This window comes from Pristis pectinata, chromosome 3, assembly GCF_009764475.1.
Source record: "Pristis pectinata isolate sPriPec2 chromosome 3, sPriPec2.1.pri, whole genome shotgun sequence".
Classification (NCBI taxonomy): Eukaryota; Metazoa; Chordata; class Chondrichthyes; order Rhinopristiformes; family Pristidae; genus Pristis; species Pristis pectinata.
In genome coordinates, this window is record NC_067407.1 from 1,654,757 (window position 1) to 1,678,956 (window position 24,200).

Consider the following 24,200-nt stretch of genomic DNA (forward strand, 5'->3'; position numbering starts at 1 on the left):
TATACAGTCAGAACCATTTTCCCAGGGTTGAGGTGTCAAATACTAGAGGAGACAGGTTTAAGGTGAGAGCTGGAAAGTTCAAAGGAGATGTGTGGGGCAAGTTGTTTTACACAGAGAGCGGTGGGTGCCTGGAACGGGCTGCCAGGGGTGGTGGTGGAGGCAGCCACAATGGAGACGTTTAAAAGGCATTCAGATAGACACATGAACAAGTGGAGGGACATGGATCACATGCCAATAAATGGGCTTAGTTTGGATCAGCATCGTGGTCGGCACAGACATGGTGGGCCGAACGGCCCGTCCCTGTGCTGTACTGTTCTGTGCTCTGTGTTCCAACCCATCTCCTGCTATCCCTCTCCCTCTCCTGTGTGTTTAGCCACCCCTCCCGTTAAACCTGTGTCTGACCCCACCCTGAGACAGTGCCCCTGCTCTCTGGGCAGAGGATGACCTGTGGAGTTCCTGACTGGATTCACCAGTGACCGCCTGTCTCTGGTGGACCCCAATATTTGTCATCCGTCCACGGGTGAGGAAATCAGACCCTGCTGCAGGCGAGGAGGGAGTGACAGACAACAGCGGTGACTCCCAGCACATCGGGAAGTTCCAACAGCTACTCCTGCCTCAGTAATGCTCCAGACACCCGGGGGAAGATGGCATTTGGATGAGAACACAGGTGGCAGAGTTAGTAAGTTTGCGGACGACACCAAGATCGGTGGTGTGGTGGACAGTGAGGAAGGTCGTCAGAGGTTACAAGAGGATCTGGATCAACTGGGAATGTGGGCCCAGGAGCGGCAGATGGAATTTAACTCAGACAAGTGTGAGGTGATGCATTTTGGGAAGTTAAACCAGAGCAGGACTTGCACGGTGAATGGCAGGGCCCTGGGGTGTGTTGTAGAGCAGAGAGATCCAGGGGTACAGGTACATGGTTCTCTGAAAGTGGAGGCACAGGTAGGCAGGGTGCTGAAGGTGGCATTTGGCCCACTGGCCTTCATCAGGGACATCATGTGACTAAAATGGATTTTTTTTGCTCTTTGTGTTCTTTCTTGTAAAAATTGTGCATAATTTATGTTTAATTTATGCTTTTCTTGTGAATGCTGCTTATCTGATGCCCTGCGCCTGTGATGCTGCTGTAGGTAAGTTTTTCATTGCACCCGTGCACACATGGACTTGTGCAGATGACAATAAACTTGCCTCGCACTGTGGGAGGTGCAGTACTGAAGGAGGGTCACACTGTGGGACGGGCGGTACCGACCGGCGGGCGGCGAGGGCGGTCCCCGGTGGGGGTCTCTCTACGCGAGAGTCCTCCCGCTGTACATCGGGGACCAGGGGTGGAGGGTGTTGCACCGGGCCGTGCCGTGCAACCGATTCCTGAGCCGGTTCATCGACACCCCGGCCGCCTGTCACTTCTGCGGCCGGGAGGAGACGGTCTACCACGCGTACGCGAAGTGCGAGAGGTTGCAGCCCCTCTTCGAGTACCTGCAGGGGCTGCTGCTGAAGTTCTGGCTGCACTTCAGCCCGGCGCTGTTGGTTTACGGGCACCCGGTGCGGCGCGGGGAGGGGCGCGCGGCGGATCTCCTGGTGGATCTCCTGCTGGGCCCGGCCAAGCTGGCCATCCACGGGATGCGGCGGCGGGCGGCCGAGGGTACCGGCAGGTCGGCCTGCCTGCCCGTCTTCCGCGCATACGTGCGCGCGTGGGTGCGTTTAGAGAGGGAGCACGCGGTTTCCGTGGACACCCTAGCTGAGTTCCGCGCTCGGTGGGCCCCTCAGGGGATCGCGTGTGTCGTGGACAGTACGAATGCGATTCTTATTTGAAGTGTCGCGTGTCGTGTTAACGGGTGTAGTGTCGTGTGTGCGTTTCATTAGTATTAGTTTGCATTCTCTACCGTAGTACGTCGTTGCGTAGTTTCTTCTTTTCTGTATTAGATGTCGTGTATTGACACTGGTTGTCTTTTGTAGTGCTTTTAGTGAATAAACGTTTATTATTAAAAAAAAGGGCGGTACTGAGGGAGGGTCCCACTGTGGGAGGGGCAGTACTGAGGGAGGGGCAAACTATCAGCAGCAAATTCTTTTGCTCTCCCAGGGCAACATAAACATTTGCAATGACCAATGAGCCATGAGTTTTCCCTGGCACCTGCCCTGATCACCCGTCCACCTCATCAATGCTGAACGTTACTGTGCCCACTCACCGCCTTGCGTTGGGCAGTTTGACAGCAGCACTTCATCAATAAAGTGTCAACTACTTTCCAAAACCAGTTGTAAAGTGTTGGGGAATACCCACAGTTTTGTAATGAGCCTCATAAATCAAAGTGCCATCTTGAAAATTAATCCTCTGAGCTGGTTTGCCAACAGCTGCCCTTGTCTAACAAATCATTATTAATTATTCTATACTTTCCAACTCTGTCAGCTATGGAGTTCAATCCGGAGAAGTATGAGGTGATGCACTGTGGAAGATTGAAATTGAAGGCAGAGTACATGGTTAATGGCAGGATTCTTAGCAGTGTGGAGGAACAGAGGGATCTTGGGATCCATGTCCATAGATCCCTCAAAATTGCCATGCAAGTTGATAGGGTGGTTAGGAAGGTGTATGGTGTGCTGGCCTTCATTAGTCGGGGGATTGAGTTCAAGAGCCAAGAGGTAATGTTGCAGCTCTATACAACTCTGGTTAAACCACACTTGGAGGATTGTGTTCAGTTCTGTTTGCCTCATTATAGGAAGGATGTGGAAGCTTTAGAGAGGGTGCAGAGGAGATTTACCAGGATGTTGCCTGGATTGGAGAGCACGTTTTATGAGGATAGGTTGAGTGAGCTAGGGCTTTTCTCTTTGGAGTGATGGAGGATGAGAGGTAACTTGATAGAGGCGTATAAGATTATGGGAGGCATAGACAGAGTGGACAGCCAGCACCTTTTCCCCAATGGCCAGTACTCGAGGTCTCCCGTTTAAGGTGCGTGAAGGAAAGTTCAGGGGAGATGTCAGAGGTAGGTCTTTTACACACAGAGTGGTGGGTGCCTGGAACACACTGCTGGGGGGTGGTGGTAGGGGCCAATACGACAGGGTCACTTAAGAGACTCTTAGATAGGCACATGGATGAAAGAAAAATCGAGGGTTATGGGAGGTGAAGTAGAGAGGGGTAGATTGAATGGGGATAAGGTTTATATAGGTCGGCACAACATGGTGGGCTGAAGGGCCTGTACTGTGCTGTAGTGTTCTGTGTTCTATGTTCTATAAATTCTGGCTCCAGGGAATGATGAGGTTCAGCACGGACTGGAAACAAGTTCCAGGGCCAGAAGTTGGGGATCAACTGACCGCTGACCCCTGGTATCATTGCAGAAATATCTCTGGAGTAAAAGAATACGGGACACATTTCATAGCAAAAGAAACTTCATACGTACACGGTCGGCTGGGAATGATCATAGACGGACAATCTTCATCTCGCATCACCTGGACAGCAGACTAAGAGGGGCAGAGAGGAAACAGGAGGTTAACAAATGCAAGACTGGTCAGTGTGCACCGAGATGTCAAGAGAGAAGAAAGACAGTCATTTTTTTATCCATTGAAGGGGTGTGGGCTTCACAGGCTGAGTCAGCATTTCATTGCCCCCCTCTAGTTGCCCTTGAGAAGGTGGTGGGGAGCTGCCTTCTTCAACTGCTGCAGTCCCTGAGGTGTGGGTGCACCCACAGTGGTGTCAGGGAGGGAGTTCCAGGATCCTGACCCAGCGACGGTGAAGGAATGGCGACACATTTCCCAGTCAGGATGGGGTGTGGCTGGGAGGGAACTCCGGGGTGGTGACCCCTGTGCTTCTGCTGCCCTCAACCTTCCAGCTGGGAGAGGTGGTGGGTTTGGAAGGTGCTGTCTGAGGGGTCTCGGTGAGTTGCTGCAGTGCCTCCTGTAGATGGTCCACACTGCTGCCACTGTGTGTGGGTGGTGAAGTGGGTGGGTGTGGATGGGGTGTCTATCAAGTGGGCTGCTGTGTCCTGGATGGTGTCGAGTGTTGTTGAAGCTTCCCTCACCCAGGCACGTGCAGGGTGTTCCCTCCCACTCCTGAACTGAGCCGTGCCGATGGGAGACAGGCTGTGGGGAGTGAGGAGGGGAGTCACTCACCGCAGGATTCCCAGCCTCTGACCTGCTCTTGTAGCCACGTTGTGCCTCGGGCTAGTCAGACTGTCCTCACTGCGGACAGGCTCAAAATCTTGCGTTGCACCCTGGAATTGGTGGAGGGCGATGGAACAGGTCACGAGAGAGGCCATGGTGTCCCACTCCAACCCAGCTAGTAGACATCCGGGAGAGCCTCGTTTACTCGGGTTGGACAGTCGGAGACCACAGACCAAGCTGAAGACCAGGGGGGTGGATCAATTCAGGATGAAATGCAGAGAGGGATGTGAATCATCAGAATTGTCCAGGACAAGAATGGTGACTGGTCAGACACTGAGTGCGTTCACCGCTGAAATCAGCTCAGTGTGAGCCTAGGGAGGCGAGGGACGCAGGGACCAAGCGGTGACAAGCATGATTCACAGGGCAGGATGTGCACTTACTGAAGGCAGAACAGGCTAGAGGGGCAAATGGTCTCTGAATCCTTCTCACAGTCATAATATTCTACAGTTAAAGTACACATTGCTTGTAAATACACCTCAGAGACAAGGTCTCCATATCACACCGGGAGCACCGTGCACAGTTCCCGTCTGCATATCACACCGGGAACACCGTGCACAGTTCCGGTCTGCATATCACACCGGGAGCACCGTGCACAGTTCCGGTCTGCATATCACACCGGGAGCACCGTGCACAGTTCCCGTCTGCATATCACACCGGGAGCACCGAGCACAGTTCCAGTCTGCATATCACACCGGGAAGAACCGTGCACAGTTCCAGTCTCCATATCACACCGGGAGCACCGTGCACAGTTCCGGTCTGCATATCACACCGGGAGCACCGTGCACAGTTCCGGTCTGCATATCACACCGGGAGCACCGTGCACAGTTCCGGTCTGCATATCACACCGGGAGCACCGTGCACAGTTCCAGTCTCCATATCACACCGGGAACACCGTGCACAGTTCCGGTCTGCATATCACACCGGGAGCACCGTGCACAGTTCCGGTCTGCATATCACACTGGGAGCACCGTGCACAGTTCCCATCTCCATATCACACCAGGAGCACCGTGCACAGTTCCGGTCTCCATATCACACTGGGAGCACCGTGCACAGTTCCAGTCTGCATATCACACTGGGAGCACCGTGCACAGTTCCAGTCTGCATATCACACCGGGAAGAACCGTGCACAGTTCCAGTCTCCATATCACACCGGGAGCACCGTGCACAGTTCCGGTCTGCATATCACACCGGGAGCACCGTGCACAGTTCCAGTCTGCATATCACACCGGGAAGAACCGTGCACAGTTCCAGTCTCCATATCACACCGGGAGCACCGTGCACAGTTCCGGTCTCCATATCACACTGGGAGCACCGTGCACAGTTCCAGTCTGCATATCACACCGGGAAGAACCATGCACAGTTCCAGTCTCCATATCACACCGGGAGCACCGTGCACAGTTCCGGTCTGCATATCACACCGGGAAGAACCGTGCACAGTTCCAGTCTCCATATCACACTGGGAGCACCGTGCACAGTTCCAGTCTCCATATCACACCGGGAACACCGTGCACAGTTCCGGTCTGCATATCACACCGGGAGCACCGTGCACAGTTCCGGTCTGCATATCACACTGGGAGCACCGTGCACAGTTCCCGTCTCCATATCACACCGGGAGCACCGTGCACAGTTCCCGTCTCCATATCACACCAGGAGCACCGTGCACAGTTCCCGTCTCCATATCACACCAGGAGCACCGTGCACAGTTCCGGTCTCCATATCACACTGGGAGCACCGTGCACAGTTCCAGTCTGCATATCACACTGGGAGCACCGTGCACAGTTCCAGTCTGCATATCACACCGGGAAGAACCGTGCACAGTTCCAGTCTCCATATCACACCGGGAGCACCGTGCACAGTTCCGGTCTGCATATCACACCGGGAGCACCGTGCACAGTTCCGGTCTCCATATCACACCGGGAGCACCGTGCACAGTTCCGGTCTCCATATCACACCGGGAGCACCGTGCACAGTTCCAGTCTCCATATCACACTGGGAGCACCGTGCACAGTTCCAGTCTGCATATCACACCGGGAGCACCGTGCACAGTTCCGGTCTGCATATCACACCGGGAGCACCGTGCACAGTTCCAGTCTCCATATCACACTGGGAGCAACGTGCACAGTTCCAGTCTCCATATCACACCGGGAACACCGTGCACAGTTCCGGTCTCCATATCACACCAGGAGCACCGTGCACAGTTCCCGTCTCTATATCACACCAGGAGCACCGTGCACAGTTCCGGTCTCCATATCACACTGGGAGCACCGTGCACAGTTCCAGTCTGCATATCACACTGGGAGCACCGTGCACAGTTCCAGTCTGCATATCACACCGGGAAGAACCGTGCACAGTTCCAGTCTCCATATCACACCGGGAGCACCGTGCACAGTTCTGGTCTGCATATCACACCGGGAGCACCGTGCACAGTTCCAGTCTGCATATCACACCGGGAAGAACCGTGCACAGTTCCAGTCTCCATATCACACCGGGAGCACCGTGCACAGTTCCAGTCTCCATATCACACTGGGAGCACCGTGCACAGTTCCGGTCTCCATATCACACTGGGAGCACCGTGCACAGTTCCAGTCTGCATATCACACTGGGAGCACCGTGCACAGTTCCAGTCTGCATATCACACCGGGAAGAACCGTGCACAGTTCCAGTCTCCATATCACACCGGGAGCACCGTGCACAGTTCTGGTCTGCATATCACACCGGGAGCACCGTGCACAGTTCCGGTCTGCATATCACACCGGGAAGAACCGTGCACAGTTCCAGTCTCCATATCACACCGGGAGCACCGTGCACAGTTCCAGTCTCCATATCACACTGGGAGCACCGTGCACAGTTCCAGTCTCCATATCACACTGGGAGCACCGTGCACAGTTCCAGTCTCCATATCACACTGGGAGCACCGTGCACAGTTCCAGTCTCCATATCACACTGGGACCATTGTGCACAGTTCCCGTCTCCATATCACACTGGGAGCACCGTGCACAGTTCCGGTCTGCATATCACACCGGGAGAACCGTGCACAGTTCCAGTCTCCATATCACACCGGGAGCACCGTGCACAGTTCCCGTCTGCATATCACACCGGGAGCACCGTGCACAGTTCCGGTCTGCATATCACACTGGGAGCACCGTGCACAGTTCCCGTCTCCATATCACACCAGGAGCACCGTGCACAGTTCCGGTCTCCATATCACACTGGGAGCACCGTGCACAGTTCCAGTCTGCATATCACACTGGGAGCACCGTGCACAGTTCCAGTCTGCATATCACACCGGGAAGAACCGTGCACAGTTCCAGTCTCCATATCACACCGGGAGCACCGTGCACAGTTCTGGTCTGCATATCACACCGGGAGCACCGTGCACAGTTACAGTCTCCATATCACACCGGGAGCACCGTGCACAGTTCTGGTCTGCATATCACACCGGGAGCACCGTGCACAGTTCCGGTCTCCATATCACACCGGGAGCACCGTGCACAGTTCTGGTCTGCATATCACACCGGGAGCACCGTGCACAGTTCCGGTCTCCATATCACACCGGGAGCACCGTGCACAGTTCCGGTCTCCATATCACACCGGGAGCACCGTGCACAGTTCCAGTCTCCATATCACACTGGGAGCACCGTGCACAGTTCCAGTCTGCATATCACACCGGGAGCACCGTGCACAGTTCCGGTCTGCATATCACACCCGGAGCACCGTGCACAGTTCCAGTCTCCATATCACACCGGGAGCACCGTGCACAGTTCCGGTCTCCATATCACACTGGGAGCACCGTGCACAGTTCCAGTCTCCATATCACACCGGGAGCACCGTGCACAGTTCTGGTCTGCATATCACACCGGGAGCACCGTGCACAGTTCCAGTCTCCATATCACACCGGGAGCACCGTGCACAGTTCTGGTCTGCATATCACACCGGGAGCACCGTGCACAGTTCCAGTCTGCATATCACACCGGGAAGAACCGTGCACAGTTCCAGTCTCCATATCACACCGGGAGCACCGTGCACAGTTCCAGTCTCCATATCACACTGGGAGCACCGTGCACAGTTCCAGTCTCCATATCACACTGGGAGCACCGTGCACAGTTCCAGTCTCCATATCACACTGGGAGCACCGTGCACAGTTCCAGTCTCCATATCACACTGGGACCATTGTGCACAGTTCCCGTCTCCATATCACACTGGGAGCACCGTGCACTGTTCCGGTCTGCATATCACACCGGGAGAACCGTGCACAGTTCCAGTCTCCATATCACACCGGGAGCACCGTGCACAGTTCCCGTCTGCATATCACACCGGGAGCACCGTGCACAGTTCCGGTCTGCATATCACACCGGGAGCACCGTGCACAGTTCCAGTCTGCATATCACACCGGGAGCACCGTGCACAGTTCCGGTCTGCATATCACACCGGGAGCACCGTGCACAGTTCCCGTCTCCATATCACACCGGGAGCACCGTGCACAGTTCCGGTCTCCATATCACACTGGGAGCACCGTGCACAGTTCCAGTCTGCATATCACACTGGGAGCACCGTGCACAGTTCCAGTCTGCATATCACACCGGGAAGAACCGTGCACAGTTCCAGTCTCCATATCACACCGGGAGCACCGTGCACAGTTCTGGTCTGCATATCACACCGGGAGCACCGTGCACAGTTCCAGTCTCCATATCACACCGGGAGCACCGTGCACAGTTCTGGTCTGCATATCACACCGGGAGCACCGTGCACAGTTCCAGTCTCCATATCACACCGGGAGCACCGTGCACAGTTCTGGTCTGCATATCACACCGGGAGCACCGTGCACAGTTCCGGTCTCCATATCACACCGGGAGCACCGTGCACAGTTCCGGTCTCCATATCACACCGGGAGCACCGTGCACAGTTCCAGTCTGCATATCACACCGTGAGCACCGTGCACAGTTCCGGTCTGCATATCACACTGGGAGCACCGTGCACAGTTCCAGTCTGCATATCACACCGGGAAGAACCGTGCACAGTTCCAGTCTCCATATCACACCGGGAGCACCGTGCACAGTTCTGGTCTGCATATCACACCGGGAGCACCGTGCACAGTTCCAGTCTCCATATCACACCGGGAGCACCGTGCACAGTTCTGGTCTGCATATCACACCGGGAGCACCGTGCACAGTTCCAGTCTCCATATCACACCGGGAGCACCGTGCACAGTTCTGGTCTGCATATCACACCGGGAGCACCGTGCACAGTTCCGGTCTCCATATCACACCGGGAGCACCGTGCACAGTTCCGGTCTCCATATCACACCGGGAGCACCGTGCACAGTTCCAGTCTCCATATCACACTGGGAGCACCGTGCACAGTTCCAGTCTGCATATCACACCGGGAGCACCGTGCACAGTTCCGGTCTGCATATCACACCGGGAGCACCGTGCACAGTTCCAGTCTCCATATCACACCGGGATCACCGTGCACAGTTCCGGTCTCCATATCACACTGGGAGCACCGTGCACAGTTCCAGTCTCCATATCACACCGGGAGCACCGTGCACAGTTCCGGTCTCCATATCACACCGGGAGCACCGTGCACAGTTCCGGTCTCCATATCACACCGGGAGCACCGTGCACAGTTTTGGACTTTAATCTACAAGAACTATACACACACAGTGAAATTTAGATCTGCCCAAATCTTGCACAACTGACAGTTTGTGACCACCGATCAGGTTGGAGCAGGCAGGATCCATTTCCCAGAGGAACCAGGGGACTTCGGAGACTTATCAGCTGATTGAACCTTTGAGGTAATGACCCCCATGGATGGAATGACTGACACACCACAGTGACTACTGATTAGGGAATTCCTGATGACTCCATTACCCGGGGGGCAGAGAGACCATGCATCACAGCCGTAAAGCAAGTTGCAGGGTTGATAAACAAGGCAGGCTAAAGGGAGGGAGGGAGAGGAGAAGGGTAATTGGGGGATGAAGAGGGTTGGGAGGGGGTAGGAACAGCGACGAGGAGCAGAGAGGTGGAATGGTGTGCTCCCATGCTGGAACCCCCGATCGCCTGATCGTACCCACCTTTCTCGGGTTATTGAAGCCAGGTTGGCAGAACTGGCGGTAATATTCCCAGTAGGTTCCGTTCACTCCAAAGAATGACTTCATGTCGATGTAGGTGGCAAAGCGATTTGGGCATTTCTCAACGCAGAGCTGTGAAAACGTCAGCACAGTGGTCACATCTGGGCAGTCACCTCAATGGGGCAGTACTGAGGGAGGGGCAGGTCTGAGGGAGGGTCACATTGTGGGAGGGGTGATACTGAGGGAGCACGCGGTCTCCGCGGGCACCCTGGTTGAGTTCCATGCTTGGTGGGCCCCTCAGGGGATCGCGTGTGTCGTGGACGGTACAAAAGCGATTCTTATTTGAGGTGTTGCGTTAACGGGTGTAGTGTTGCATGTGTGTTTCATTAGTATTAGTTTGCATTCTCTACTGTAGTTACATAGTTACTTAGTTTCTTCTTTTCTCTATTAGATGTAGTCCTTCGTGTAGTGCTTTTAGCGAATAAACGCTTATATAAAAAGAAGGGACGGTACTGGGGGAGACTCACACTGTGGGAGGGGCAATACAGCCACCCTGGCCGCCTGTCACTTCTGCGGCCGGGAGGAGACAGTGTACCACGCGTACGCAGAGTGCGAGAGGTTGCAGCCCCTCTTCGAGTACTTGCGAGGCCTGCTGCTGAAGTTCTGGTTGCACTTCAGCCTGGCGCTGATGGTTTACGGGCACCGGTGCGGTGCGGGGAGGGGCACGTGGCGGATCTCCTGGTGGGTCTCCTGCTGGGCCTGGCCAAGCTGGCCATCCACGGGACGCGCCAGCGGGCGGCCGAGGGCCCCAGCAGGTCGGCCTGCTTGCCCGTCTTCCGAGCTTACGTGCGCGCGCAGGTGTCATTGGAAAGGGAGCACGCGGTCTCCTCGGGCGCGCTGGCCGAGTTCCGTGCTCGGTGGGCCCCTCAGGGGATCGCGTGTGTGGTGGACGAGACAGATGCGATTCTGGTGTGAAGTGTCGTGCATTTTGCGGTTGCGGGCGTAGTGTTGCGTGGGTATTGGTTTCGGCCGGGTTGTTTCTTTCTGTACTCGATGTAGTGTGTCTGCTGTTGGTTGTTTTGTAGTGTTTTTTTAAATGAATAAACGTTTTGTACAAAAAAAAGGGGGCACCATCTCCTGCTCACCTGCTTGGTCGGGCACTGGAGGCTGGTGAGTACAACAGGACTCGCACATTTCAGGATGTTGAAGTAGAACAGAATTGTCTTGTTCCTGCAGGAGAGGGGTGAATGTTACCAGGGTGCTCATACGGACTGGAGGTGGCCCAGTGTCAGCAGATGGAGATCCTCTCGCTGGCCACACCACAGAGGTTAACCTGGTCTTCAACAAACCATCCTCACCTCTGGATCTTCAGCAGTGGGAGATGTACTTGTTTCTGTCCACCAGCCTGTCTCAACGATCTTCAGTGCATCCAGGTCCCACCACGTCCCCTCACCACCTCACCCTGCCCCATCCTGTGTCTGAACAACCACCATCCTCCCCCTCTGTCTTGGAGAGTTTCCCTGGAACCTCCTTCCTTGCCTGAGCCTCCGGAGTTTGCCCCTCCTTATACCTGTCCAAATGCCTTTTAAACCTTGTCACTGTACCTGCCTCCACCACCTCCTCTGGCAGCCCCTTCCAGATACCCACCACCCTCTGTGTAAATCCACCCCTCAGATCTCCTTTAAACTTCTCCCCTCTCACCTTTAGCCTGTGCCCTCTAGTTCTGGACTGGGACAAAGAATCTGCCGATCTCTCCATTGTTGGCCATTGAGCGGCCCCTGTGCCACCAACGTTGGAATGTTCCAGTGGGGCGACGTCCGGAGGTGGACGCCGGTGCACTGGATGAAGGTGAGGTCGTGAGGTCAGAGGGCAGCACGGACACTGTCCGACCCGTCCAGTGTTCCCGGCCCTTTCTGCTTTCCTTTCGAATTGTCAGCATCTGCAGTGTTTCACTTGTCACTTTGCGGTCAGTGACTGCAGGAGAGCAGGGACACAGCTGTAACTTACACACAGCAAGGTCCCACAAGACAAGGGATCCACGGAGACTTAGTGAATTGGATTCAAAATTGGCTTGCCCATAGAAGACAGAGGGTAGTGAAGGAGGGGTGTTGCTCTGTGACCAGTGGTGTTCCACAGGGGTTGGTGCTGGGACCTCTGTTGTCTGTGATATATACACGATCTGAATGAAAATGTAGATGGAGCTTTAGTAAGTTTGCAGATGACACAAAGATTGGTGGAGCTGTGACCGATGAGAAAAGTTGTCAAAAGATCCAGCGGGATATGGATCAGGTGGAAATGTGGGCAGAGAAATGGCAGATGGAGTTTAATCTCGGTAAGTGTGAGGTGATGTATTTTGGGAGATCAAATGTAAGAGGAAAGTGTACAGTAAATGGCAGGGCCCTGCAGAGCACTGATGTACAAGGGGATCTTGGGGTGTAAGTCCATCGCTCCCTGAAAGTGACAACATAGGTAGATAGGGCGGTAAAGCAGTTGTTCGGCACGCTTGCCTTCAGCAGATGGGGTGTTGGGTATAAAAGTCAGGAAGTCACTTTGCAGCTGTATAAAACTCGGCTTTGGAGCCCACATCTGGAGTGCTGTGTGCAGTTCTGGTCGCTCCATTACAGGAAGGATGTAGAGGCTTTAGATAGGGTATAGAAGAGGTTCACCTGGATTAGAGGGTGTGAGCTAGAAGGTTGATCAAAGTTGGGTTGTTTTCTCTGGAACAGCGGAGGCTGAGGAGAGACCTGAGCGAGGTTTATAAAATTATGAGAGGCGTAGATAGACAGTCAGTCTTTTCCCCAGGGTGAAAATGTCAATTACTAGAGGTCGTGGGTTTAAGGTGAGAGGGGGAAAGTTTAAAGGAGATGTACAGGACAAGTTTTTTTTACACAGAGCCTGGGACAGGCTGCCAGGGGTGGTGGTGGAGGCTGATATCATAAAGGAGTTGAAGATACATTTAGACAGACACGTGAACAGGCAGGGAATGGAGGGACATGGTGCATGGGCAGGCAGATGGGGTTAGTTTGAACTGACACTGGGCTGAAGGGCCTGCTCCTGGGCTGTACTGCCCTAGGTTCTATGGTCCAACACAATGCGGTTACAGCTGAGTCACCAGGTTCTGGAGATGTTGACCAGGGGTTTAGATACCAGCCCTGGGATGGTGGAGAGATCTCCTGGTGCACGTCCTTGTACCTGCTGGGTGTAACCCCCAAGCCAGACCTCAGCACTCCTGTCTGCTCCTCCGCGGTTCACCACGACTCCCACCCCCTCGCGGGAAACCCCAGCGCCGGGACGCGGAGCGGAAACTCACTCGTTGACGCTTCCCTTCTGCCCACAGAACTGGCCTCTGCTGTCGGTGGGATACACCACTTTCTTCGGATCTCCGTGGACCCAAGCTGGAACAGAGGACGAACAAAGGCTCAGCAGGTGATCCAGCCAGACCCCTCGCAGTAGCTGACACCACCCCCCCAACTCCCAGACCCACAGTGGTGGAGGGACACTGGATCAGTTCCCGTGTGGCACAGAACACTTCTCCAGGCCCGACCACCTGGACCACGGTGACACACTCCCCTGTGGCCCACCCTCAGGGCCCAGCACCCACAGTAACACATTGCCCTGTGACCCACCCTCGGGGCCCAGCACCCACGGTGACATATTGCCCTGTGGCCCACCTTCGGGGCCCAGCACCCACAGAGGGGCCTGGACTCCCTTCCCCATTTTTCTCTTGCCCTCCGAGTTAAACAGGGATTGGAGTGTGGAACGAAATTACTGTCAGAAAGGTCCACACTCCAGAGCGGAGCGAACAATAGGAGCTGGAGTAGGCCATTCGGCCCCTCAAGCCTGCTCTACCACGTAACATGATCGTGGCTGACCATCCACATTCAGTCTCTCTCCCCGTATCCCTCCACCCCTCCAGCACAAAGGACAACAACAAGGCCTCAGCTGCTTTCAGTGGGACAGAGTTCCACAGGGTCCCCATTCTCTGGGAGAGGAAACTTCTCATCTCAGTCTTAAATGTCTTCTCCTTATACCTTGACCCCTGGTCCTGGACACCCCGGAGATCCGGGACATTGATTCTGTCTACACTTCCCACTGCCTTGGGAAAGCTTCCAACATCGAAAGCACTGGACATTCCCTCTTCTCCTTCCTCCCATGGGACAGAAGATACAACAGCTCGAGAGCGCGAACCACCAGGCTCAAGGACAGCTTCAACCCCGCTGTTATAAGACTACTGAATGGACCTCTCATACAATAAAAATAAACTCTTGAACTCACAATCTATCTCGCTATGACCTTGCACCTTATTGTCTGCCTGCACTGCCCTTTCTCTGGAACTGTAACACCTTATTCTGCATTCTGTATTTTTTCTTCATACTACCTTGATGCACTTACGTACGGAATGATCTGTCTGGATGGCACACACACAAAGCTTTTCACTGTATCTCAGTACATGTGACAATAATAAACCAATCACCCTTCCTGCATCTCATCTGTCCAGTCCCATCTGGATTTTCTAAATTTTGAGGAATTGCCTCTCAGTTTTCGAAGGTCCAGGGAACGTGATCCCAACCTACGTCACTGCCGTTCCAGTAACCAGTCTGGTCATGGGGAGGGTTTCATGGGGTGGACACAGAGAAGCAGCACCTCCAAGTTTGGGTCTGTCGGTCGGGAGAGCCATGTGCTGTAGTTCAGGCAGGTTTACCTTGCGATGAGGTTGAAGCAGCTGCTGGTCGCTGCCCCGTTTCCACAGAGAGAGCCACAGTTTCGACTGTGAACCTGATGCATCTCTGCCCATACCTCACTGCCTGGCTGCACTGCAGTGATTGGGCTCAGCGTTCTGTCCCCTGACAGTCTGAAACTGTGGCCAGGTGACCGGTCTCTGCCTCCAGCACAGGGCCCAGGGTGAAGACCTGCCCTGAGACCCGAGTGCACAAATCCAGGCCGCCCCTGCAGTGTTGAAGGAGCCCTGCACTGTCAGAAGTGCTCACTCATGCACCACTCACCACCCTGGTGATGTCACAGGGTAACTGCACTCTCCCTGGTTCCCTACTGTCTGTTTCCCAATGAGCCACCCCTCGTGTGTGCCGGGATTCCTGTAAAGGCTGCCCCTTGGAGGTGACAGAGTGAAATGGTCACCTTGCGCCCTGACCCTTCACTGTAGGGGACGGGTGTGCATGTGGATGTACACCCTGTTGGGGATGTGGATCTCAATGTAGTGCCAGTAACCTAACCCTCTCCCCACCCCTCTTGCCCTTGAACATTAATCGAGGGGGTTCTCACTTCCCTCAGGTGTTCAGTTCCACATAACAGTCACCCAGCACGGAAACAGGCCCTTCGGCCCATCGAGTCCGTGCCGACCATCACCCACCCATTGACACCAACCCTACACTGATCCCATTTCACTCTCCCCACATTCCCACCAACTCCCCCCAGATTCTACCCCTCATCCACACACTGGGGGCAATTTACAGCGGCTAATTAACCCACTGACCCGCACGTCTTTGGGATGTGGGAGGAAACCGGAGCACCCGGGGGAAACCCATGCGGTCACGGAGAACGTGCAAACTCCACATAGAGAGCACCAGAGTTCGGGATTGAGCCCAGGTCTCTGGAGCCGTGAGACAGCAGCACTACCCAATGTGTCACCCTTGAACGTTTCAGTATCTTTTGTAAAATAATCTGAGGGTTTTCTCAGAAGCTTCAAAGTGAGGCTCAGGCAACATGGATGAGACGTGATTTCAGCTGAAGGAGCTGACTGAATCCCTTTGGCAGAGACCCCAGTGACCACTGTCCCTCTGGAACCCTGAATGCATCCGGTAGCAGCATCAGGAGGGGTTGAGCTGACACACAGTGTGCATGTTCCACTGCAGGGGATCTGGCTGCCTGCTCTTTGGAAAAACACAAGGAATTGCCCACAACATCAGGTGTTGTTTTGAAGCCAATCCGTTTCAGTGATAAACAGATTACACAAGCCTCACAGTCCCACATACTCACCACAGTACATAACGCCTCAGGGAATATTGGCTGTGGGGTAGGTGGGGGGAAAGACACAAGGGCCAAAACCTGTCTCCAATGACTGGGATTCCTCCTGATACCATCTGCACTGCAGGAAGGCTGTAGACGAAGGGTCGGGACTTGTATCGAGAGACAACTGGGATATTTTTTCCTTTGGGGACCATGAGGAGATGTATGGGTTGACATCAGCTGACAGATTCCATCCATCACCTGCTCACAACTGCTCTACCTCCCTACAACACCAAAGGCTTAGATTGAATCTCCTGTCAGTCTCTCCACGTGGTGACACATCGTTCCCAGACAGACCGGAGTTGAGAACACAGGAACATAGGAGGAGGAGGCCACTCGGCCCCTCAGTCCTGCCCCACCATTCACTGTGACCATGGCTGATCTGCCCCAGGCCTCATCTCCTCTTCTGTGCCAGTTCTCAATTCTCTGATCGTTCTATAATGTATCCACCCCTTCCTTAAATACCTCCAGAATTCCAGAGGTTCTCCTCCCTCTGCTCCCCCATCGTGGGACCAAGGGATAAACCATCATACTCACCAATCACTCCCAGCGCTATGTAACCAAGGATTACCACGATGAATAACACACAGCAGAGGACGTCTGTGCAATGCCTGCAGAGAGAGAGGAAAGGTTCAGTCTAAGCGCCGTGGGGAGAGGGCGGCTACAAATGTTGGAGGGGGCAGGGGGTCTTGTGACCAGCAACCCTGCTTACCTGCTCTCAACCCACACACCCACACTGCAGGAACATCCCACAGAGAGCAGGTGCAGTTACACATGCCCCCTGGGGAACCCACAACCGGAACACTCGAGACCCAAAGCCTCCAGGCTAACAATCATCGAGGTCAGAGATAGCAGTGTGGCCATGTAGACAATGAAGCTCTGGCAATGAGGCAGAGATCCAGGAGGTTTGTAGGGATACAGGAGGTTACGGGGTTAGAGAGGCAGTCCCCAGAGAGAATCAACACACAGAAGGTGACTTCACAAAGAAAGCAGTTAGTCCTGAAGAGTGTGTTGGATCCAGGGATGGTGCAGGACCCAGTGGCAGTGGCAGCTATTCTGGTTTCTGCCGTCTTCCTTTCCAGTCCTGATGAAGAGTCTCGACCTGAAAGATCAACTGTTTATTTCCCTCCATAGATGTTGCCTGTCCTGCTGAGTTCCTCCAGCACTTTGTGTGTGGACCCAGTGATGGAGATTCCCACAGTTAATATTGTGTTAGGTCCCAACTCCCTGGGACATCATAAGACCATAAGACAAAGGAGCAGAAGTCGGCCATTCGGCCCATCGAGTCTGCTCCGCCGTTCTATCATGAGCTGATCCATTCTCCCATTTAGCCCCACTCCCCCGCCTTCTCACCACAACCCTTGATGCCCTGGCTACTCAGATACCTATCAGTCTCTGCCTTAAATACACCCAGTGACTTTTCCTCCACAGCCGCCCGTGGCAACAAACTCCACAGATTCGCCACTCTCTGGCTAAAGAAATTTCTCCGCATCTCGGTTCTGAATAGGCGCCCTTCAATCCTGAAGTCGTGCCCTCTTATACTAGACTCCCTGACCATGGGAAACAACTTTGCCACATCTACTCTGTCCAGGCCTTTTAACATTTGAAATGTTTCTATGAGGTCCCCCCTCATTCTTCTGAACTCCAAGGAGTACAGCCCAAGAGTCATCAAACGTTCCTCATATGTTAACCCTCTCATTCCTGGAATCATTCTAGTGAATCTTCTCTGAACCCTCTCCAACGTCAGCACATCCCAAAACTGCTCACAGTACTCCAAGTGAGGCCTTATAGCGCCTCAACATCACATCCCTGCTCTTCTATTCTATTCCTCTAGAAATGAATGCCAACACTGCATTCACCTTAGAACAATACAGCACAATACAGGCCCTTCTTCACCACCGACTCAACCTGAAGGTTAACTTTTAGAGTATCCTGCACGAGGACTCCCAAGTCCCTTTGCGTCTCTGAATTTTGAATTTTCTCCCCATTTAGATAACCGTCTGCCCGTTTATTGCTTCTACCAAAGTGCACGACCAGACACTTCCCAACATTGTATTTCATTTGCCACTTCTTTGCCCATTCTCCTAGTCTATCCAAGTCTCTCTGCAGACTCTCCATTTCCTCAACACTACCCGCCCCTCCACCTATCTTTGTATCATCGGCAAACTTAGCCACAAAGCCATTTATTCCATAATCCAAATCATTGATATACAATGTAAAAACAAGCGGCCCCAACACAGACCCCTGCGGAACACCACTGGTAACCGGCAGCCAACCAGAATGGGATCCCTTTATTCCCACTCTCTGTTTCCTGCCAATCAGCCAATGCTCTATCCATGCTCGTAACCCTCCTGTAATTCCATGGGCTCTTATCTTGTTTAGCTTCATGTCCACCACCACAGTAAAAACAGAGGAGAAATACTCATTGAGGACCTCGCCCATCTCCTGCAGCTCCACACAGAGATGTCCACTTTGGTCTTTGAGAGCCCCTGTTCTCTCCCTAGTTACTCTTTTTCCCTTAATATACATAAAATCTCTGGATTTTCCTTCTCTGCCAAAGTTATCTCATGGCCCATTTTTGCCCTCCTGATTTCCTTTGTGAGTACAGTCCTGCATCCCCTATACTCCTCCAGGGATTCACGATCCCAGCTGCCTGTACCTGACCCATGCCTCCTTTTCCCTGGCCAGAGCCTCAATATCCCCTGTCATCCAGGGTTCCCTACCTCTGCCAGCCTTCCCCTTCGCTCTAACAGGAACATGTAGATCTTGAACTCTCAATACCTCACTTTTAAAAACCTCCCACTTGCCTGTGGTCCCTTTGCCCACAAATAACCTGCTCCCATCAACATTTGCAAACTCCTGTCTCATACCATCAAAATTTGCCTTGCGCCAATTTAGAACTTGAACCTGGATTTCAGATCTGTCCCTTTCTGTAACTAATTTAAAACTAATAGAACTATGGTCACTGGTCCCAAAGTGTTCCCCACTGATACTTCAATCACTTGTCCTGCCCCATTTCGCAAGAGTAGGTCAAGCTTTGTCCTCTTCCTGCTACAGACTTCAATATATTGTGTGAGGAAACTTTCCTGAACACACTTAAACAAATTCCACCCCATCCAAGCCCTGACCACCATGGCAGACCCAGTCTATGTTAAAATCCCCTACTATTACAACCCAATTATTCTTGCAACTTTCTGCAATCTCCCTGCATATTTGTTCCTCTAATTCCCGTTGAGTATTAGGGGGCCTACAGTACAATCCCAACAAGGTGACCGTCCCCTCCTTACTTCTCAGCTTCACTCATAAAGCCTCACTGGACAATCGATACTCAATGGAATTTTTTACTGCTGCAGGTAATTGGTGTCTGCTGGAGGTTTGGTTGATGTGGAGATGTTTGGGTGTATGCTTTTGTATGATTGATGGCATTCCTTTGTACTGAAGTGTGAATAGTTTGAAGGGTTTCCTTGAGGTATACGTGAATGTCCCACGTTGCCTCAAAAGAGGCTGCTGTATTTTGTTTGAAGTACGGGAGACATCTGAAGGCTTTGAAATGTTGCCTGGGGATTGATTTTGAGTTACAGGTAGGAGATAACAGATTGATAGATTTTGTGCAGGACTGGCATGTGGTAATAATCCATCGTCTTTTAAATAGAGGTGTAAGGAATTAGAGAGAAGATGAAGAGCTGAAGGTGAATCTCAATTGTGGTGTCAAATTCTAAATCGTAAATCTCCTTTGAACTTTCCTTCCCTCACCCTCCAGAATTTGACGTCCACCCTGGGAAAATGACCACCCACCCTATCTGTGCCCCTTATAATTTTATAAACCTCGATCCGCTCTCCCCTCAGCCTCTGACATTTCGGAGGAAACAACCGAAGTTTGTCCAACCTCTCCTTGTAACTAATACACTCCAATCCAAGCAGCATCCTGGTGAACCTCTTCTGCACCCTCTCCAAAGCCTCCACATCCTTCTTGTAGTGCGGCGACCAGGACGGCACAGAACACTCCAAATGTGGCCTGACCAAAGTTTTCTACAGCTGCAACATGACTTCCTGACTGTTTCACTCACTGCCTCGACCGATGAAGGCAAGCATGCCATACGCCTTCTTTACCACCTTATCTACTTGTGTTGCCACTTTCAGGGACCCCAAGATCCCTCTGTACATCAATGCTCCTCAGGGCCCTGCCATTTACTGTACGCTTTCCCCTTACATTTGACCTCCTAAAGCACAACACCTCACCCTTGCCCAGATTAAACTCCATCTGCCATTTCTCCGCCCATATCTGCAACTGATCTATATCCTGCTGTGTCCTTTGACGATCGATTCACTATTCACAACTCCACCAATTTCTGTGTCATCCACAAATTTACTAATCAGCCCATCTACGTCTTCATCCAAGCCATTTACCACAGGAGAAGCTTGTGCCCTCGTCTGTGAAGACAGAAGGACGACTGCATTGGACGCCACGTACGACATGGAGCGACACACAGAATGCCAGATTATTTGGAGAAAGTGGAAGGAGCCAAAAGAGAAGTTGTTGAGGGTAAACTCAAGTCCTGCCAGACGGAGGAGGGTGTTTGTGGAGGAGAACTAGTTGGCTCCGTCACCTATGGTGTTGCAGTGAGCACTGTAGATGTGATTGGTGACAGAGAGGCAAGCAGTTGTGGAAACACAGGGCGAGCTTGTACTGAGGAACAGGCGTCAGACACACGGTTACTTCCCCACAGTACATTGTGCAAACATAGAATACAGAACATTACAGCACAGTACAGGCCCTTCAGCCCACAATGTTGTGCCAACATTCTATACTGCTCTGAGATCTATCTAACCCTTCCCTCCCACATAGCCCCCCATTTCTCTATCATTCATGTGTCTATCTAAAAGTTTCTTAAATGTCCCTAATGTATCTGCCCCCACAACCTCTGCCGGCAGTGCGTTCCGTCCACCCACCACTCTCTGTGTAAAAAACTTACCTCTGACATCCCCCTTATACCTTCCTCCTATCAGCTTAAAATTATGTCCCCTCGTGTTAGCCATTGTCGCCCTGGGAAAAAGTCTCTGACTGTCCACTCGATCTATGCCTCTTATCATCTTGTACACCTCTATCAAGTCACCTCTCATCCTCCTTCTCTCCAAAGAGAAAAGCCCGAGCTCACTCAACCTATCCTCATGCTCTCCAATTTCCACATTTCTGCTGTGCACTTCCCCAAGAACATCTGTTCCCAATTTACACTCCCAAGTTCCTGCCTAATAGCATCATAATTCCCCCTCCCCCAGTTAAATACTTCCCCATATTGTCTGCTCCTATCCCTCTCCAAAGCTGTGGTAAAGGTCAAGGAGATATGGTCACTGTCTCCAAAATGCTCTCCCACTGAGAGATCTGAAACCTGATCAGGTTCATTGCCTGGTACCAGGTCCAGTACGGCCTCTCCTCTAGTCAGCCTGTCCACACACTGTGTCAGGAATCCTTCCTGGACACACTGAGCAAACTCTGCCCCATCCATCCCCTTTACACTAAGGAGGTGCCAATCAATATTAGGGAAGTTGGAATCACCCATGACAGCAACCCTGTTGTTTTTGCACCTCTCCAAAATCTGCCTGCTGATCTGCTCCTCAGTAGCAAAGCTTAATGTAGCTGGCGGGGGGGGGGGGGGGGTGGGGGGCTGGGGGGGGGCAGTGGGTGAGAAAGAGAAGGTAGATAGATAGATAGAGAGAGAGAGAGAGAGAGAGGGAGAGAGACAGAGACAGAGACAGAGACAGAGAGTCAGTAAGTAACCATGTCCCTTTCTCGTTGATAAGACTTTTAAAAGTTTTATTTCACTGTGAGAATTAACTTTTTTTTTCTTTTACAGATATTTGTAAAGTTTTCTAAAGAAATAAAACACGTCTCAGTTCTGTTTGTCTCCCTGTTTTAAGCACAAGCTTCATCATTTGTTTTTAAGTTCTCTTTAGTTCCAATCTTTTCTCTTTCCTTTTGTTTATTCTGTTCAATTACTAAAATATTGAGCAGAGTAAATATCAAATGGAACAGATGAGAGTTCCACAATTCCAGCTAATATTGTGAATATTGTGGGAATTTCCAGTTCCAGATCTGAGATTCACACATATTAAAATTTGGGAGTATTGAATTTGAATTTTGGGAAGTCTGAACTGACTGGAGGAAAGTTTCAAATATTCTTTGCCTGAATGAAAATATTCTTTTTTCATCGAAGGTTCAGCCCAGCGGTGACCTTTATTTCACAAAGCTTACTCACCCTGTTAGAGATCGAATTTATTACCTTCCCAACACGGTCCGTACCCTTCTCTGCCTTGATGACTCAAGTGCTGGTCCAGAGGGTTCCTATATGTTGTGAGAGTCTCTGCCTCCCCCACCCCTCAGGCAGTGCACTCCAGAATCCAACCCCCCTCTGGGGGAAAATCTCCTCCTCAGCTCCCCTCTAAACCTCCTACCCCTTACCCTAAACCTGTGCCCTCTGGTTTTAGACACCTCTGTCATGGGGAAAAGTTTCTTGATATCAACAAAATGCTGGAGGAACTCAGCGGGTCAGATGAAGGGTCTCGACCCAAAACATCGACTGTCCGTTTCCCTCCACAGATCTGCCTGACCCGCTGAGTTCCTCCAACTCTTTGTGTGTTGCTCCAGGTTCCAGGATCTGCGGTCTCCTGTGTCTCCCTTTTCTTGATATCCACCCTGTCTATGCTCCACATGACTTTGTTCACCTCAGTCAGGTCCCCCTCAGCCCCCTCCGCTCCAGGGAGAACAGACCCAGCCTCTCCAGTCTCTCCTCATAACTGAAACGCTCCATCCCAGGCAACATCCTGAGGGAATCTCCTCTGCACCCTCTCCTCTTATTTCACTAACTTGCAGTTAGTATAAGACAAGCTTGGTCAACCTCGCTTCCTGCGTCAACTGGGAATCAACACAGTGAACGTTCTCTGCAGAAACACCAGCACCGGATGTCCTGCTCCTGTGTTGGAAACTTGGTCAAGCTCCATGAACCCTTCCATAAGGAGGGCACTCCAGGGTAAAGCGGAGTCATAGTAAACAGCTGGAAGCCACAAAGCAGAAGGTTTGCTGGTCAGCACCAGTGCTCCCGAGGCCGGCTGTGAGTAACTCACAGAGTCAGAGAGGATGAAAACAGGCCCTTTGACCCAGCTAGTCCATGCTGACCATGATGCCTATCTACACTAGTTCCATCCTGCCCGCATTAGGCCCACATCCCATCATCTACCTGTACAAAAGCCTTTTAAACACCGTAATTGGGTCTGCCTCCACCCACCCCCCCCCCCCCCCCTTTGACATCTGGTTCCAGGTACTCACCACCCTCTGGGTGAAAAACTTACCCCTCAGGTCAACTTTAAATGCTCCCCCCTCTCATCTTGAACCTGCGCCCTCTAGTTCAAGACTCCTTGTTCTGGGAAGAAGATTCTGACTATTTGTCCTGTCTGTGCACCTCATAATTTTATAAACCTCTGTAAGGTCCCCCCTCAGCCTCCGACATTCCAGTGAGAACAAACCCGGCCTATCCAATCTCTCCTTATAACCACAGCCCTCCATTCCAGGCAACATCCTGGGGGATCTCTCCTGCACTCTCTCTGTTGCTCCACACCCTTGCTGTAGTGTGGAGGCCAGAACTGGACACAATGTTCCCAGAGCAGTCTAACCAATGTTTCGTACAGCTGCAACATGGTGTCCCAACTCTTATACTCAACGCCTCGGCCTAGGAAAGCAAAGACACCAAGTGCCTTTTTGACTCCTTTACCCACCTGTGGACTTCACTCCCAAGCTCCCTCTGCACATCAATGCTCCAAATTCCCTGCCATTTGCTCTGTACATCCTCCCAAAATGCATGACCTTGCACTTGTCACCACTCCACCCAACTTTGCAGCTGATCTGTGTCCTGCTGTATCCTCAGACAACCTTCCTCACAATCTGCAACTCCACCAACTATTGTATTGTCTG

General features: G+C 52.5%; 1 protein-coding gene across 10 annotated transcripts in view; it reads right to left on the reverse strand.

The window, feature by feature from the left end:
- The window catches only part of slc44a5b (solute carrier family 44 member 5b), a 135,374-nt gene that overhangs the window by 43,401 nt on the left and 67,773 nt on the right, over positions 1-24,200 (reverse strand). For all 10 annotated transcript variants that reach the window (XM_052011895.1, XM_052011898.1, XM_052011897.1 and 7 more), the window contains exons 3-7: positions 16,775-16,848; positions 13,524-13,608; positions 11,359-11,443; positions 10,217-10,345; positions 3,384-3,444 (exon numbers count right to left, since the gene is read on the reverse strand). In XM_052011895.1, the coding sequence (XP_051867855.1) occupies positions 3,384-3,444; positions 10,217-10,345; positions 11,359-11,443; positions 13,524-13,608; positions 16,775-16,848 (434 nt within the window). The remainder of the gene's footprint in view (positions 1-3,383; positions 3,445-10,216; positions 10,346-11,358; positions 11,444-13,523; positions 13,609-16,774; positions 16,849-24,200) is intronic.